The sequence below is a fragment of the Filicampus tigris genome, chromosome 2, assembly GCF_054856515.1.
Source record: "Filicampus tigris isolate MCC_2025a chromosome 2, RoL_Ftig_1.0, whole genome shotgun sequence".
NCBI classification, from domain to species: domain Eukaryota; kingdom Metazoa; phylum Chordata; class Actinopteri; order Syngnathiformes; family Syngnathidae; genus Filicampus; species Filicampus tigris.
This window is the reverse complement of record NC_141218.1, coordinates 19,460,171-19,473,127: the sequence shown is the minus strand read 5'-3', so window position 1 is coordinate 19,473,127 and position 12,957 is coordinate 19,460,171. Positions and strand designations below refer to the sequence as shown.

General features: G+C 42.1%; 1 protein-coding gene across 1 annotated transcript; it reads left to right on the top strand.

The window, feature by feature from the left end:
* The first annotated feature begins 5,963 nt into the window (after positions 1 to 5,963).
* LOC147151705 (uncharacterized) lies at positions 5,964 to 10,901 on the top strand. Its single transcript, XM_086023189.1, has 2 exons — positions 5,964 to 7,384; positions 8,789 to 10,901. The coding sequence occupies exons 1-2, from the start codon at positions 6,049 to 6,051 to the stop codon at positions 9,646 to 9,648; spliced, it is 2,196 nt and encodes a 731-aa protein (XP_085879315.1). The 5' UTR covers positions 5,964 to 6,048; the 3' UTR covers positions 9,649 to 10,901.
* The last annotated feature ends 2,056 nt before the right edge of the window (positions 10,902 to 12,957 follow it).

Genomic DNA, 12,957 nt, shown 5'->3' with positions numbered 1-12,957 from the left:
GCTGTTTTAGCATTTCCAGAAAATTATCTTTTTGAGCGGTACTGTTTCTACATAAACTGAAAAAAAAGATTCTGTTGAATTTACTCAATATTATTTCTTCAATAGTGGTCCCACAAAATCTAATCATCTGAATCCAGATACCTTTTTTTAAGTAGACTATAATGAATATCTACTTCAAAACATTTTTAAGTCTACTTAAAAACATTTTTTCAGTAGACTACACATCTACTTAAAAAGTTTAGTTAACTCAAGATTATTTTATTTTGTGCAACCACTTAATGAAATGTAATTGATTAAATTCAAATTTCCAACAAACCATCTTTTTTTTTCACCCCATGAGATTATGATTATGTCTTAACTATTTGAACAATGTCTTTCTATATCATCAGCTGTTAAATGCGCTTCCCCCACGAGATTGCATCTAAATGAAATAAATTAATAGGCGGAAGCAAACAGTTTTCCTTTGTTAAATTATTGTGATTGCAAAGGACTTGAAACTCTTTTCATAGTTGTGGTACACGTGCTTAACTCCAGGTCAAGATACTCCGAGTTGAGTAAACTGATTTAAATCAGCTGTTCTGGAATCTCAGAGTAGAGCAACTCAGACTTCGGGATTAGACTCAGAGTTTGATGAACCTGCTTTGTGAAACAAACCCCTGGACAACAGACAAGAGGCAAGCACAGGTGGAAACAAAAAGACCTAACGAGCAGGGCAAGACAAGAAAACAAGTCATAACAAGAAACAAACCTAAATATTATGTAGTGAAACACAAACCACAACAGTTTCTTCCTCTTTTAAAAAGACAACCAAACATTATTAGATCGGCAGTAGTTTTTGAGCATTTCGACTGATTTTTCAAAACCCAAAGAATATTGTGTTCTATGATTTTACACTGTTTCCAAATGAAAGAAAAGAATCCCTTTTTAAAAAAAAAGATGACTCCTTTTCTTTTCTTTCATAATCAGCAGAGGAATATTTTTTATGGAATTCAAGCAGAACACAAACTTTAATATAATATAATTTCAAACTCATCTTACATTATCTTTAAAAATAAATAAGGATCATTTGATTTGGGGAAGGCGGCACGGTGGTCGACTGGTTAGCACGTCCACCTCACAGTTCAGAGGTCGTGGGTTCGATCCCGGCTCCGGCCTCCCTGTGTGGAGTTTGCATGTTCTCCCCGTGCCTGCGTGGGTTTTCTCCGGGCACTCCGGTTTCCTCCCACATTCCAAAAACATGCATGGTAACTTGATTGGATACTCTAAATTGCCCCTAGGTGTGATTGTGAGTGCGGATGTTTGTCTCTGTGTGCCCTGCGATTGGCTGGCAACCAGTTCAGGGTGTCCCCCGCCTACTGCCCAAAGACAGCTGGGATAGGCTCCAGCACGCCCCGCGACCCTTGTGAGGAGAAGCGGTACAGATAATGGATGGATGGATGATTTGGGGAAAAAAATTACCCAAAGTGCACGAACAGTATATATGCACATGTGACAAAGGCTAAATTTAGCTAGTTTAGCCTTAGACAAAGCTTGTCTATCTGTTGAGATGAATAACTTCAGTATGATTCCTGGACACCAATGTACTACTTTCCTATTAGAAATGCTTTGGAAGAATGTTTGGACGTGTCCGAAAGAACACATAACTGGGAATACAGAATAGTGACTTGTGAATATCCAATATGTGGGGATAACTGTATTTATATAGTACACAATGATTTTGAATGAAAAAAAACCCTCCAAATCGCTATTGTACTGTATTATAATTATTGTGTTTGTGTAATTTCACCATTGTGTGTGCAATGAACCTTAACCGAAGAAAAGGTATTTGATTCTACAGCAAATGTATGAATTGACTGCAGCAGGGCTTCAGTTGTTCATGTAACTGCACAGCCTTCACATCTCATTCCCGTCAATCGCAGCGCGCTTTGAACGCTCGCCTCAGGGCCAATGTCAACCACGAGAAAGCATCACGGCTGCGGCGTCCATTCAACACTTCCTTCTCCAGCAATGCCTTCATTCCCCACAAGTAAGATTAGACATGCGCTATTGAGTGGAGGCCCGCACTAAATATATACATATTGGGCGGCACAGTGAACAACGGGTTAGCATGTCCGCCTCACAGTACAGAGGTGCAAGGTTTGGTTCCGTGCGCCGGCCTTCCTGCGTGGAGTTTACATGTATTCCTGTTTCCTCCCACACTCCAAAAACATCATAGGAAGGTTAATGGAGCACTCTAAATATTAGAACAGACTTTGAATCTAAATCTACTTTTATTTTTTTCCCACATTAAGTTCAAGATTTTACTCAAGTAAATAATGGTTCCAAGCTTCGTAAAAAATGGTAGTTGAAAAATACGATTAATCGCGATTAATTATGGAAAATTCTGCGATTAATTAGTTAAAATGTTTTAATCGTTTGACAGCACTAATATATATATATATATATATATGTGTGTATATATATATATATATATATATATATATATATATATATGTATGATTTTTTATTTTATTTTGTTGTTATTTATGAAGGTAGGTTTGGCAATGCTGTGTGACAGTGACAGTGAGGGATAATCGTTAGGATGGAAACATTGCAAATTCTGTAGATTCCACAAACAATTGGGGGGGGGCTTTTTATTTCCCCACACATTGTAAATGGGGCTTCTAAAATATACCCTCTTGCCTGAATGTGTGTAGATTTGTCCTTTGTCCAACACCAACAAAGGCAAACAAATAATACTATAAGATTGAATTAAATGCATCAAGTTTTCCCTTGAAGACTACTGCTGAATGTTTTGGGAAGTGACTGCTTGTACAGTACGTGTTTCTATAATACGCGTGTGGGCAGTCTGCATACTGATTGTGCCAGCACGCATTCCGGCAAATGATTGTCTCCTTATACTGTATTTTTTGTCATGAGCCTGCAGCACAATAGAACACAGTGCTCATGCTCACCGCCATTTGTTGTCTCTGTGACCAGAAAACACAAGTGGACACAACAACAGGTGCCTACTATAGATTCAATTTACACTCTCTGATGTATGTATCAGAGATGTACGTATGTATGCATAAAAAAATAATGATAAAGTTGTCATATTGCTGCTCCACTTTCATGGATATGCAGTGCCAGCATAATATTCTAAGACTTAATATAAATGAAAGGGATGTTATCTTCAGCATGCAGGCAATTATTGTTTGACTCCATATTTTGGCGTCTATTCTGTTCTTGCGGGGTGATTTTTGTAATTGCACTAGTAAGCTTTTATTTTTGTATTTTTTTTTTTTTTTTTTTAGGGAGGACATGATTTATCGGCGACAAATCTTTGCGAGTTAAAAGGAGATGATAAGCAACTAGTTTTGTGCTAATCTGACTTGTTAAAATTATTCAGAAGATGAAAGGACTTGAACCATAGCATAAAACAAGTACAGTAGTCATATTTAAATGAGTACTGTACATACTCCGAAGATCAAATGTGAGATGAGAAAATGTTCGGGAAGAAAACAAAGAACATTTTTTTCATTCACTTTGCTGTTGGAAACGATGAGAATAGAATCTGCATAATACAACCGTTATTAACGCTACAGTTAGATAATGTTTTTTTTTTAAATACAGGGAGTCCTCATTTTACGAACGAGTTTCGTTCCTACACTGGCGATGTAACACAAATTTCCTTGTATGTCGGATTTCACCGTTAAAGTCTAAATTTACGTCAAAATACTTTGTATAAAAAAAAAGAAAATATATTAAAATAAAAAGCATAAGATACTGTACTTAACATTACTGCTGAGAAGTGGATGGAGAAAGAGGAGAGGCGAAAAGGCAAAGATATTGCCGGCACGCAAACAGACATGGTCGACACACTCTGCACATGCTCATTGCTCAACCGCAAGGAATGCTGGTCTTTGTAGTACAGGAAGTGCTTGTATGCGGAAGTGCGTTGTTTGGCGCAAAACCCATCGCAAATACATAAGCAGAGGTAAACAAGCTCAGAGACGCAACACAAAAGCACACTTTTGGAGCGAGGAGGAAACCGGCTGCTTCATTCATGTGGTGAGTGACATGAATATCAAGTGTTTTATTGACAGTTGAAAGGAACAAGCGGAAATGACGTCCATTTCAGTCATGAGGCCGTGTGTTGCCATACACAGTGAGTGCCGGAGCAACTCTGTGTATGTAAATACATGTAAACGGGATATTCAAAATGTTTCAGAAATCTGAATTTTGACTTTAACCCGAATATTGACTGCATGTAAACGTAGTCACTACGGTGCTGGGGACAAAATGGAGGAGGAGGCACGGGCGCCGCGCCGTAAAGTCGAAACGTCGTCGGTCGGGCGACTGTGGCTCTCCTTTCCCACATGCGAGGGCATTACAGTAATTAAGTTTACTGTGAAAAACTCATGAATGACGATCGCTACGAACCTCAGATTTCCCTTATATAGAAGGGATTTCCATGACAGATGTTTATCATTACTTTTTCTGGTTTCATTGCAAAAGTTCATTTCCGTGTTTTGTGAGAGGTGTTGAACAACAAAGAGTGCCATTTATTACCAGCATTGGCCCAAATTGTTTTGTGCCCTTTAACTGCTGCTCAGCCTTTGTCCGGTGTTTCCAATCAGTGAAGATGCCTCGTTGACCCTCAAGGGTGTCTGCAAAGATCACAAGGGATGCAGTGGATTCAATCAATATGCCTTTTACATCCTTACCTCCTACAAAAACGTCAGTGGTATGATGAATGTGGCCACCTGTGGATTGCACATTTGCACCAAAATATCGTCCGTCTGTAAAGTCTGCTAGAAGATTCCATTAACACACTCGTGCTCCCAGGATAGAAGCTTTTTATGGGATAGCTGACTAATTGTCCGGAAGACAGTTACAAAATACGAGCCATTTAAAAGCAGATAATTGCTCACGTGAAGAATGCCAGAAGAAAGTTTTACAGCGGTGCACTTGGCACAAATAAAATGTACATCAATGTAACTTTTAGAGGTAGAATGGCTGGTTAGCGGCTGGTGCCCTGTAAATCATGGGTGGGGAACCTTTTCCCTATCCGGAGCCATTTCAGGCCATAATGAATTCATGAAAAAATATCCATCCATCATAGGGCTTGTCCTCATGGCAATGGGGCCTATCTCAGCTGACTTTGGGTGGAGTACACCATATATAAAATCGCTGGAACGTGGGAAAATGTTACAAGGTCTGATGAAACCAAGGTTGAACTTTTTGAACATAATTTCAAAAGGTAGGCTTGCCGCAAACACAGCCCTGCTCAGAGCCAGAGTGGGACTCATTTTCAACATTGGGGAAAATTGGCTATGAAATATACTTTTTAGGAATAGAGCAAGTGTCTCACTTTTGATTGTCACTAAGGCCTACTACACTAATGTATTAATGTTGGTCATGATGATGCTGGTATTTAGGAATGTTAATTTTGTTTGTTTGTTTTTTTAGGTGTTTCTTGAAGCAAAACAAAATCTGGGAACCCTTGCTGTGGTGTATTCTAGGTTCATCCTGACATTGCAGAAGCAAAATATCCTTGACTTTTTGTGAATCAGTGTAAGTATCAGTATGTCAGTCCCGCTCTTCAATTGAGCTGCAAAAATTAAGTAGGTTTTCCACGATATTCAAAATGTATTGAGATGCACCTATAATAACACTGGCATTGCTTTTCATTGGGGAAAAAAACAGGCAAATTGTGTATTTGAAAACCATGACGTCATGCGCCGCAAGCGCACGGCTCGGTAAGCCGCATCTGACGCTTACGTGGACCCCGGTGACGTCATCGGTCGACCTACGAGAAAGGGTCCGCGGGGGTACGTTCCACACTCGCCTGTGACGTCACCTTTTTGTCGCTTCGCCGCCCGGAGCTTTGTTAAAAGGAGATAAAAGATCATGTTTGGCCAGGTGTAGAGGACGTGTCTGATAGAAGTGCGCTATGTCCAGGTCTGTGTGGATTTGGTGTTTGTACGGATGACTTGAACGTGAATCAGACCCTTTTCTTTCTATTTCTTTTTTTTCCCCATTGGACCGATGTAGGGGCGGGCTGCAATGGAGGAGCTCATTAAACCGGAAGCCATCGTGGAAGCGGTGAAGGCGCGCGTCAGCCAGATCTCCGCCCCTCAGAGAGCCCTACTGGTGGCCGGCACGCCCGACTCCGAGACCAAAGCCATATTGGTGGACACCATCACCGAGGTGATCCAAAAGATTACGTCAGACGTGGTGAAGCACCTGCAGCCGGTCTTCATCGAGCACCTGCGGGGCCACGCGTCCCAGGCGCAGGTCAACATGGCGATCGACCGGTGCAGCCCGAGGCTCAGCGAATGCATCACGGAGACCTTCTCGGCTGCTCTGGACAGTCCGTCGCAAAAGTGCGAGGACGTCATGGAGCTCACCTCCCTCATGGAGTCCGAGGTCAAGCACCGGGTCAACTCGGCCTTGTCAGTAGCCAAAAGCACCACCGAGTGGCCCTCAGAGCCCACCCTCCTCATCCGAGGCACCATGTCCAGCGTGGCTAACCTGGCCTCGATCTTTCGCAAGGCCGTGGAATACTTCCGCCACTGTTTCGCGCGAGCTCGCACCCCGCGTCAGTTGCTGTGCGGCAGCTCCAATATGAAAGTGAACGAGATGACCGACTGCGTGAGGCGGATCCTTCTCAAGTGGTCCAACCCGAAGGAGGCGAAGGCCCCCGACGTGGTGGACCCGGTCACGTTGGAGGACGCGCACTTAGCGGCGGTCGATATCACCAAGACCATCACCCAGGACCCGCACGGTGGCTCCGGGGACGCGTGCGTGCGCGGCGAGGCCCGCATCACCCGCTTCAACCTCAACTGGAAGTTGATCTTAAAGAAAGTGAAGAACTTCTTCAAGACCCTGGAGAGGCAATCCGGGGTGGCCGGCAAGAGAATGCGGCGCCTCCGTTTCTTCCGCTTTGCTCGCATGCAGTTCGCGCGCATGCTCGGATCGCTCAAGAGCTCCTTCAAGAACCGGGACGCGTGCCTGGTGTCGCTCACGCCGGACCGCCGGTCGCGAACCGACGACTGTAGCAGCCCGGCAGCTGTGGGTAGCGACGGCGCCAAGGTGCCGGAGCTCCGGCCAGCCTACCGGACCAGCACGCTGGCCGTCAGGCAGTCCCAGCAACCGGTTTTCGATTTCGAGTCCATCCAGGAGAGCGTGGATAAATTATACAACGAGTTCAGCCAGATGGATATTCCGGACCGGGCCGGGAAAGTCAAGCGGTACATTGACGAGACGATCGGAAGCTTCTCGGAGGGCCTCACGTCCCAGTTGTACGCGTACGTCATGTCCTGTCAGAGTGGCGTGTACGAGGTGCCGTCAGGTCGCCCGAGGACACCTTTAATGAACACGGTCCTCTGGGGCCGACGGGGTAAGCTTTGGGTTGCAAAATTCGGGAACTATCAAAAATTGGAAACTTCCTATGGGAATAACGAGGACCTTTGGGAATAAACGGGAATACCAGTTTAGCATATAGCGAAAATCCACGAGTAACTCACCCAGATACTGTGTTTATGCTCTGGCTGCTGTCTAGTTGCATTTTGGTGTCAAGCAAGTATGTCGAAGGGGAGTTTAAATATAAGGGCGTTTAACCCTCCTGTCATGTATTTGACACTTGACAAAAAATACTTTTTTTTTTCTATTTTGACATTCTGCACCCCAAAATGTTTATTAATCAGGATGGTTAAGTTAGACCAGTAGTTCTCAAACTTTACTCTGAGTATCACCTAAAAAAATACTTAGATCTCTAAGTACCACCAAAATGAGTAGTGGTGCTAAAAAGTAGTAAATGTTACTGTAAGCCACTAACATTGAAGTTAGAGGGAGCTAAAAAAAAAACGCGCTTTTGTTGGATGGTGTTATAAATTCCTTCCTTGGGATTTGTTGCCAAAGACATAGTTGCAAAAAGCCTGTCACGTCCATTTTTGAATTTTCATGTCGGTAGTCACTTGCTATTTCTTTTAACATTTTTCCTGAAACATCACTTTCATGTCATAAGAACTAATTGAGACGCTGATGTGAGGCTATTCAAAGGTAAAATGACTTATTTTCTATTTGAATGTGAGTTGTGTACATTTTAATGCCATTCTATCGGCCAGGAAAATTGTTCATGAGTATCACTAGTGACTCACGCAGTCACTGTCCCCTGCAAACATACAACAATGATACTCACTACTTGCATATATTTGTGGGTAATTACGTGTAAATCTTGGAATGGCTCCAAACGGCAAATTATGCCTCACATTGGTCAAGAAACAATTTGAGGTGTGAGAATTCTAAGCTAAATGAAAAAAAAAATTGTCTCGATAAGCCGAATCAATAATCATGATGTGTCACCCAGGGTTATAATAATTTTTTGATTTTTCATTAGTTTTTATTTTGGTTTGACATTTGTTTTTTGGATTCAGTTTTAATTTTTAGAGCATGTTTTAATTTAGTTCTTAGTCATTTTTTGCATTTGTAATGCTTTGTTTTAATTTGGATTTATAATTAGTATTAGTTTTGTATGGTTTAGTGTAGGACGGGTCTTGTGAGGCAAGATTAAAAAGCCGGACGAATGGCTAGACAGCTGTATAAAAAGACAGAACAATAGATGAAAATCCCGAAAGACAAAAATGAAGCATATTTTTGTGAATAATTTCATGACACAAATGCATCACAGCTCACTGCATTAAATCACCCTCAATTATTTTATCCCCATGGAAAGTTTCCAATTTGGACAATTTCCCAAATTCCACATGTTAGATATAACTGGAAATTTACTTTGCAACCCCAGGTAAGATCCACTGGGATGGTCAGATCTTCTCCCCGGAGGTGCTGTACGCCATGACGGAGGATGCCGTGTGGAGGTTCCTGCAGCAGCTTTTCCTCTGGCTGGAGATGGAGCCTGCCAACGAGGAGACCTACGCAGACGAGGTGTCCGGCGCTCTCACGGACATCAACCAGCTGGTCGAGAAGGCCATGACTCCGCAGACCACCGCCAGCGAAGAACTCCCCATGGAGGAGCAGGTGGTCCCCAAACTGGACTTGGAACAGTCCTCGGAGGCCTCGGCGTCAACGCTGCGCACCACCACCCCGGAGGTCCGAACCCGCACGCCGGACGTACGCACCACCACGTCGGACTTGCGCAGCGGCACCACGCAGGAATTGCGCACAGGCACCACGCCGAGAACCACCACCGATGAGGTTACGTCCAGGCTGGAGTCCGAAAACATCCCGGCATTGCAGGAGAAACTTACGCGTCTCCTGGTGTACACGCTGGTCACGCAGCTGGACCAGAGGCTGCAGCGCAAACGTAAGACGGGTGTGCGAATTGACGCCCTCGTCCTTGTCATCGAGCGACTCCTCTACCGGGCCCCGGAGGAGATCAGCCCCCGCCACATCGAGGACATCCGGACCTTGGCCAACATAGACCAGGTGGTCACGCCGGCGGTGAAGGACCTCATGGTGGAATTCGGCACCCCGCACAGACTGGTGGAGGCCGTGTTGGCAGATGACCCCATCTTCGACGACGCGGTCTTCCGGCACCTCAAGATCCACATCAGCGCCCTCAAAGATCCACCCAAGCGGGGTAACATCTTCTCTATTGTGGTCAAAGCGTTGACCATGCTCCGCTTCATGGGGATCTCCAATTGATTTCACTTTCCAGATGCGGAAGTCCATAAATTATATGCTGCGCCTGTGTGACAGGTTCGAAAAATGACGTGACACTCCACATGTACACACTCACAGGCAATTGGCATTGGGTACACCTGGACAATCTTGTGATTTAAGTTAATGCTCGGTTCTGATTGACACTGCCAGAGGTAAGAACTTATATTATAGTCAAGAGTCGGTGCAATGCATCATTGATAACCTTGTTTAGCCACTTGAGGGTCAAAATATTAGTGTAGTGCAGTAATAAATATTTTAAATATAAAATCATACAGATTATATTATTATAATATAATATGGATGTATCATCTTGTGACGACACATTACAGAGCAGTAAAGTTTCAATATGCTCAATTTATGTCCTTCACAGAGGAATCTACTTACTGTATGTGCCCCTTGAGGCTCATTATGGCACTCCAATGCAAGAATTGTCCATTTTTCCCCTTTTGATGTAGTCCAGTCCACCACGCAGTTATAAAAACAAAGCTTCAGAAGAATGCATAATCCGTCCACTTTGAAATATATCGAGATATGTATCGAATCGTCTTTCATTGGAGAGAGATATCTCAGAAGGAAATGGCACATTTCCAAGTCTGACAAGTTCATTCACATGTACTGTATGCAAAAAATGACTAAAAGTCTGAATCATACACTCTTCTATCATCAATTCCACTAAGTCGAACCGAATCAAATGGAATTGTTTCACTTTTAAATCGAACGTCCTTGAATAATTTTGCACCCCACATATCAAAAACCATATTAAATCATTTTCTGTGCACAGATAAATATATGGATTGACCTATTCTCTCTCTATAGCAGGGGGGTCAAAAATTACAAAAGCGAGCATAATGTTAGCAACATTCCGTAGCAATTTATTGTAAAAGGACAATATGCTTTTACAAACTCAAAGTTGAGGTTTGCATGTTGGCTTGCCCCTCGGCAAGCGTTCACTTTCTCATGTGGCCCCTTTGGAAAATTAATTGCCCACCCCTGGCGAAGCAGGAAAGTACAACACTGTAAACTACAGTAATAAACCTTTCTGACAGTGTCAATTAAAACAGCATACAGGTATTTTGTACCTATTTTTTTCAGCATTGTGGCCAGTTAGTGTTCATGGATATGATAAGTTATTTGATTGATTACAAATCAACATTTTGAATTGTTAAGACATTACCAGTCACAGTATCCTCAATGCAAGTCATGTAAATAGGTGTGTGTACAGTATATGTGATAGATATGTATATATAATATATATATATATATATATATATATATATATATATATATATATATATATATATATATATATATATATATATATATATATATATATATATATATATATATATATTAATAAAGACTGCACAAATACACAGCCACAGCCTGCAATGTTAACAGGTTGTTTTATTAATGGCAGCAGATGTTGCCAGGTGTGCAGTAATGTCCCTGCAGGTGCTATTAAAGTGATGGTGCTATGAATGCTGGGTAAAAAGTGGGGCTAAGAGCCTACTGCGCAGCTAAACGTTGACGGTAATTGAGTTACTTTTGACCCAGCAGCTGGTTCATTCATTTTAGCTCCTCACTAGAGATGTACTGACCCATCTGGCTGTGGCAGGAATGAATGGCAAATTAAAGTGATTTATTTTATTTTTTTCAATTCTTAAACTTTAGAGATCACCTTTTCTTTTCTTTTTTACTTGATTTCTTGTACGCTTACAGTGCATATTATCTGGTACACCTGCAAACGCAACCATTTTGTCTTACAAAGTAGTAACAATAACCCAGTTCTACACAACGGTAAACTGTAGCCACAGTTAAACATTGCATTGACATTGTTTAATGGGGATGTCCTGATCCAATCACGTAGTTTTAATGTCTAAGGTTTAATTTTCTTGATTTCTAAAGGTAGCAAATAAAGCTAGTATGAGGATATATATTGAAGTGCGACAGAACAAGCACTGTGCAGATGTACATTAGTCAAACCTCAGTAATCAAGAGCCTTCAGTCCTTTTTACACTGCACTTGATTTTCTTGCTGTTTGCGTGGCAGTGCGAAAGGACAACAGCGCCCCGGTGCAAGCTTACCCATATTTGAACGTGCCTGCATAGCAACCTAGCAGGAAGTAACAGTGAGGCTTTTCCTGCCGGTTGCTCTATTGCTGCTAGCATTCTGACATCACTCCACCAACCCCTCTCCTATTGGATACGCCTTCTGACATCAATGCGACAGCGCGGAATTCGGCTATCTTGCGCAACGTCACACGTTTCGTGCCTCATGCCCTCGTAGCACATTAACAATGAATGGGTTCGTCGACGCTGTGCATTGCTATGTTCAGTGTGAAATGGTCTTTAAGTAGCCACAGCTGGTGATTTGTCAGCCTGAACTCTCAACCTGATCTTTAGTGCACTAGACTCACAACAAGGAGTGTGGAAACATGGTTTTGAACCTCAAGCCAGATGACCATGTCACACATGTGGTTCAAGATAAACGAGTACCCTACTTTTTGGGGTCAAGAGTGACTTCTGCCCTACATCTTGGACGCAACACTTGCATTGTTTGTCTAATGAATGATTGTATAATGTATAATGATGATGTAATTAGCAACGCCACTACATTACCCGTAAATAATTCTTTACAGCACTGCTGGAGAAGCATGTACCTCGGATGTAAACATTGTACATTACATACATAGCAACAGTGTACATTCCTTGAAAACGTACTATCAGATATTTTGAATGATATTTTTCCACAAAATATTTGTTTTATTGTATTTTCATCTATGTTTTATTCATTGTATTGTATTTTTTTAATTTAAAATATTTATAAATAAATGGAGAAAGAATAAGAGAAAATTGCTATTGATTGATTGATGTCATTTTTAGGTAAAAAATATTCAGGATCTCCGGGATATACATTTTTTCCCATATTGCACAGTACTGGTCACAATGTGACAACATAATCTTGAAGGTCAAAGATTGCCAAATGGAATAGCAATAGCTTAGCAATAGCTTAGCTTTATATTGCATAATGTGTCGTTGTATGCTGTTGTGGTTCCGTGAAAAAGACAATAGGCTGGAAGAAAAAAAAAATCCATATCCACATGAGTGCTGGGATTTCCCCAAATGTTGCTTTATTCAAGCTGCAATTTATTAAGACCTGCTGTAGAGTATAAATGGACCATAAGAATGAGACCACATGTTACGTTGCATAAGGGGGTGAGTTGATTGACAGAAAATGTTCATTCTAGTTCTAGGTTAGGGTTAGGGTTGGGTCCTGGGCGACACACAGTTA

Excerpts from the sequence above, each read along its gene's own strand:
- LOC147151705 (XM_086023189.1), top strand. The coding sequence starts at position 6,049 with ATGGAGGAGCTCATTAAACCGGAAGCCATCGTGGAAGCGGTGAAGGCG. Across the intron at positions 7,385-8,788 it reads GGTCCTCTGGGGCCGACGGG|GTAAGATCCACTGGGATGGT; the intron begins GTAAGCTTTGGG and ends TTGCAACCCCAG.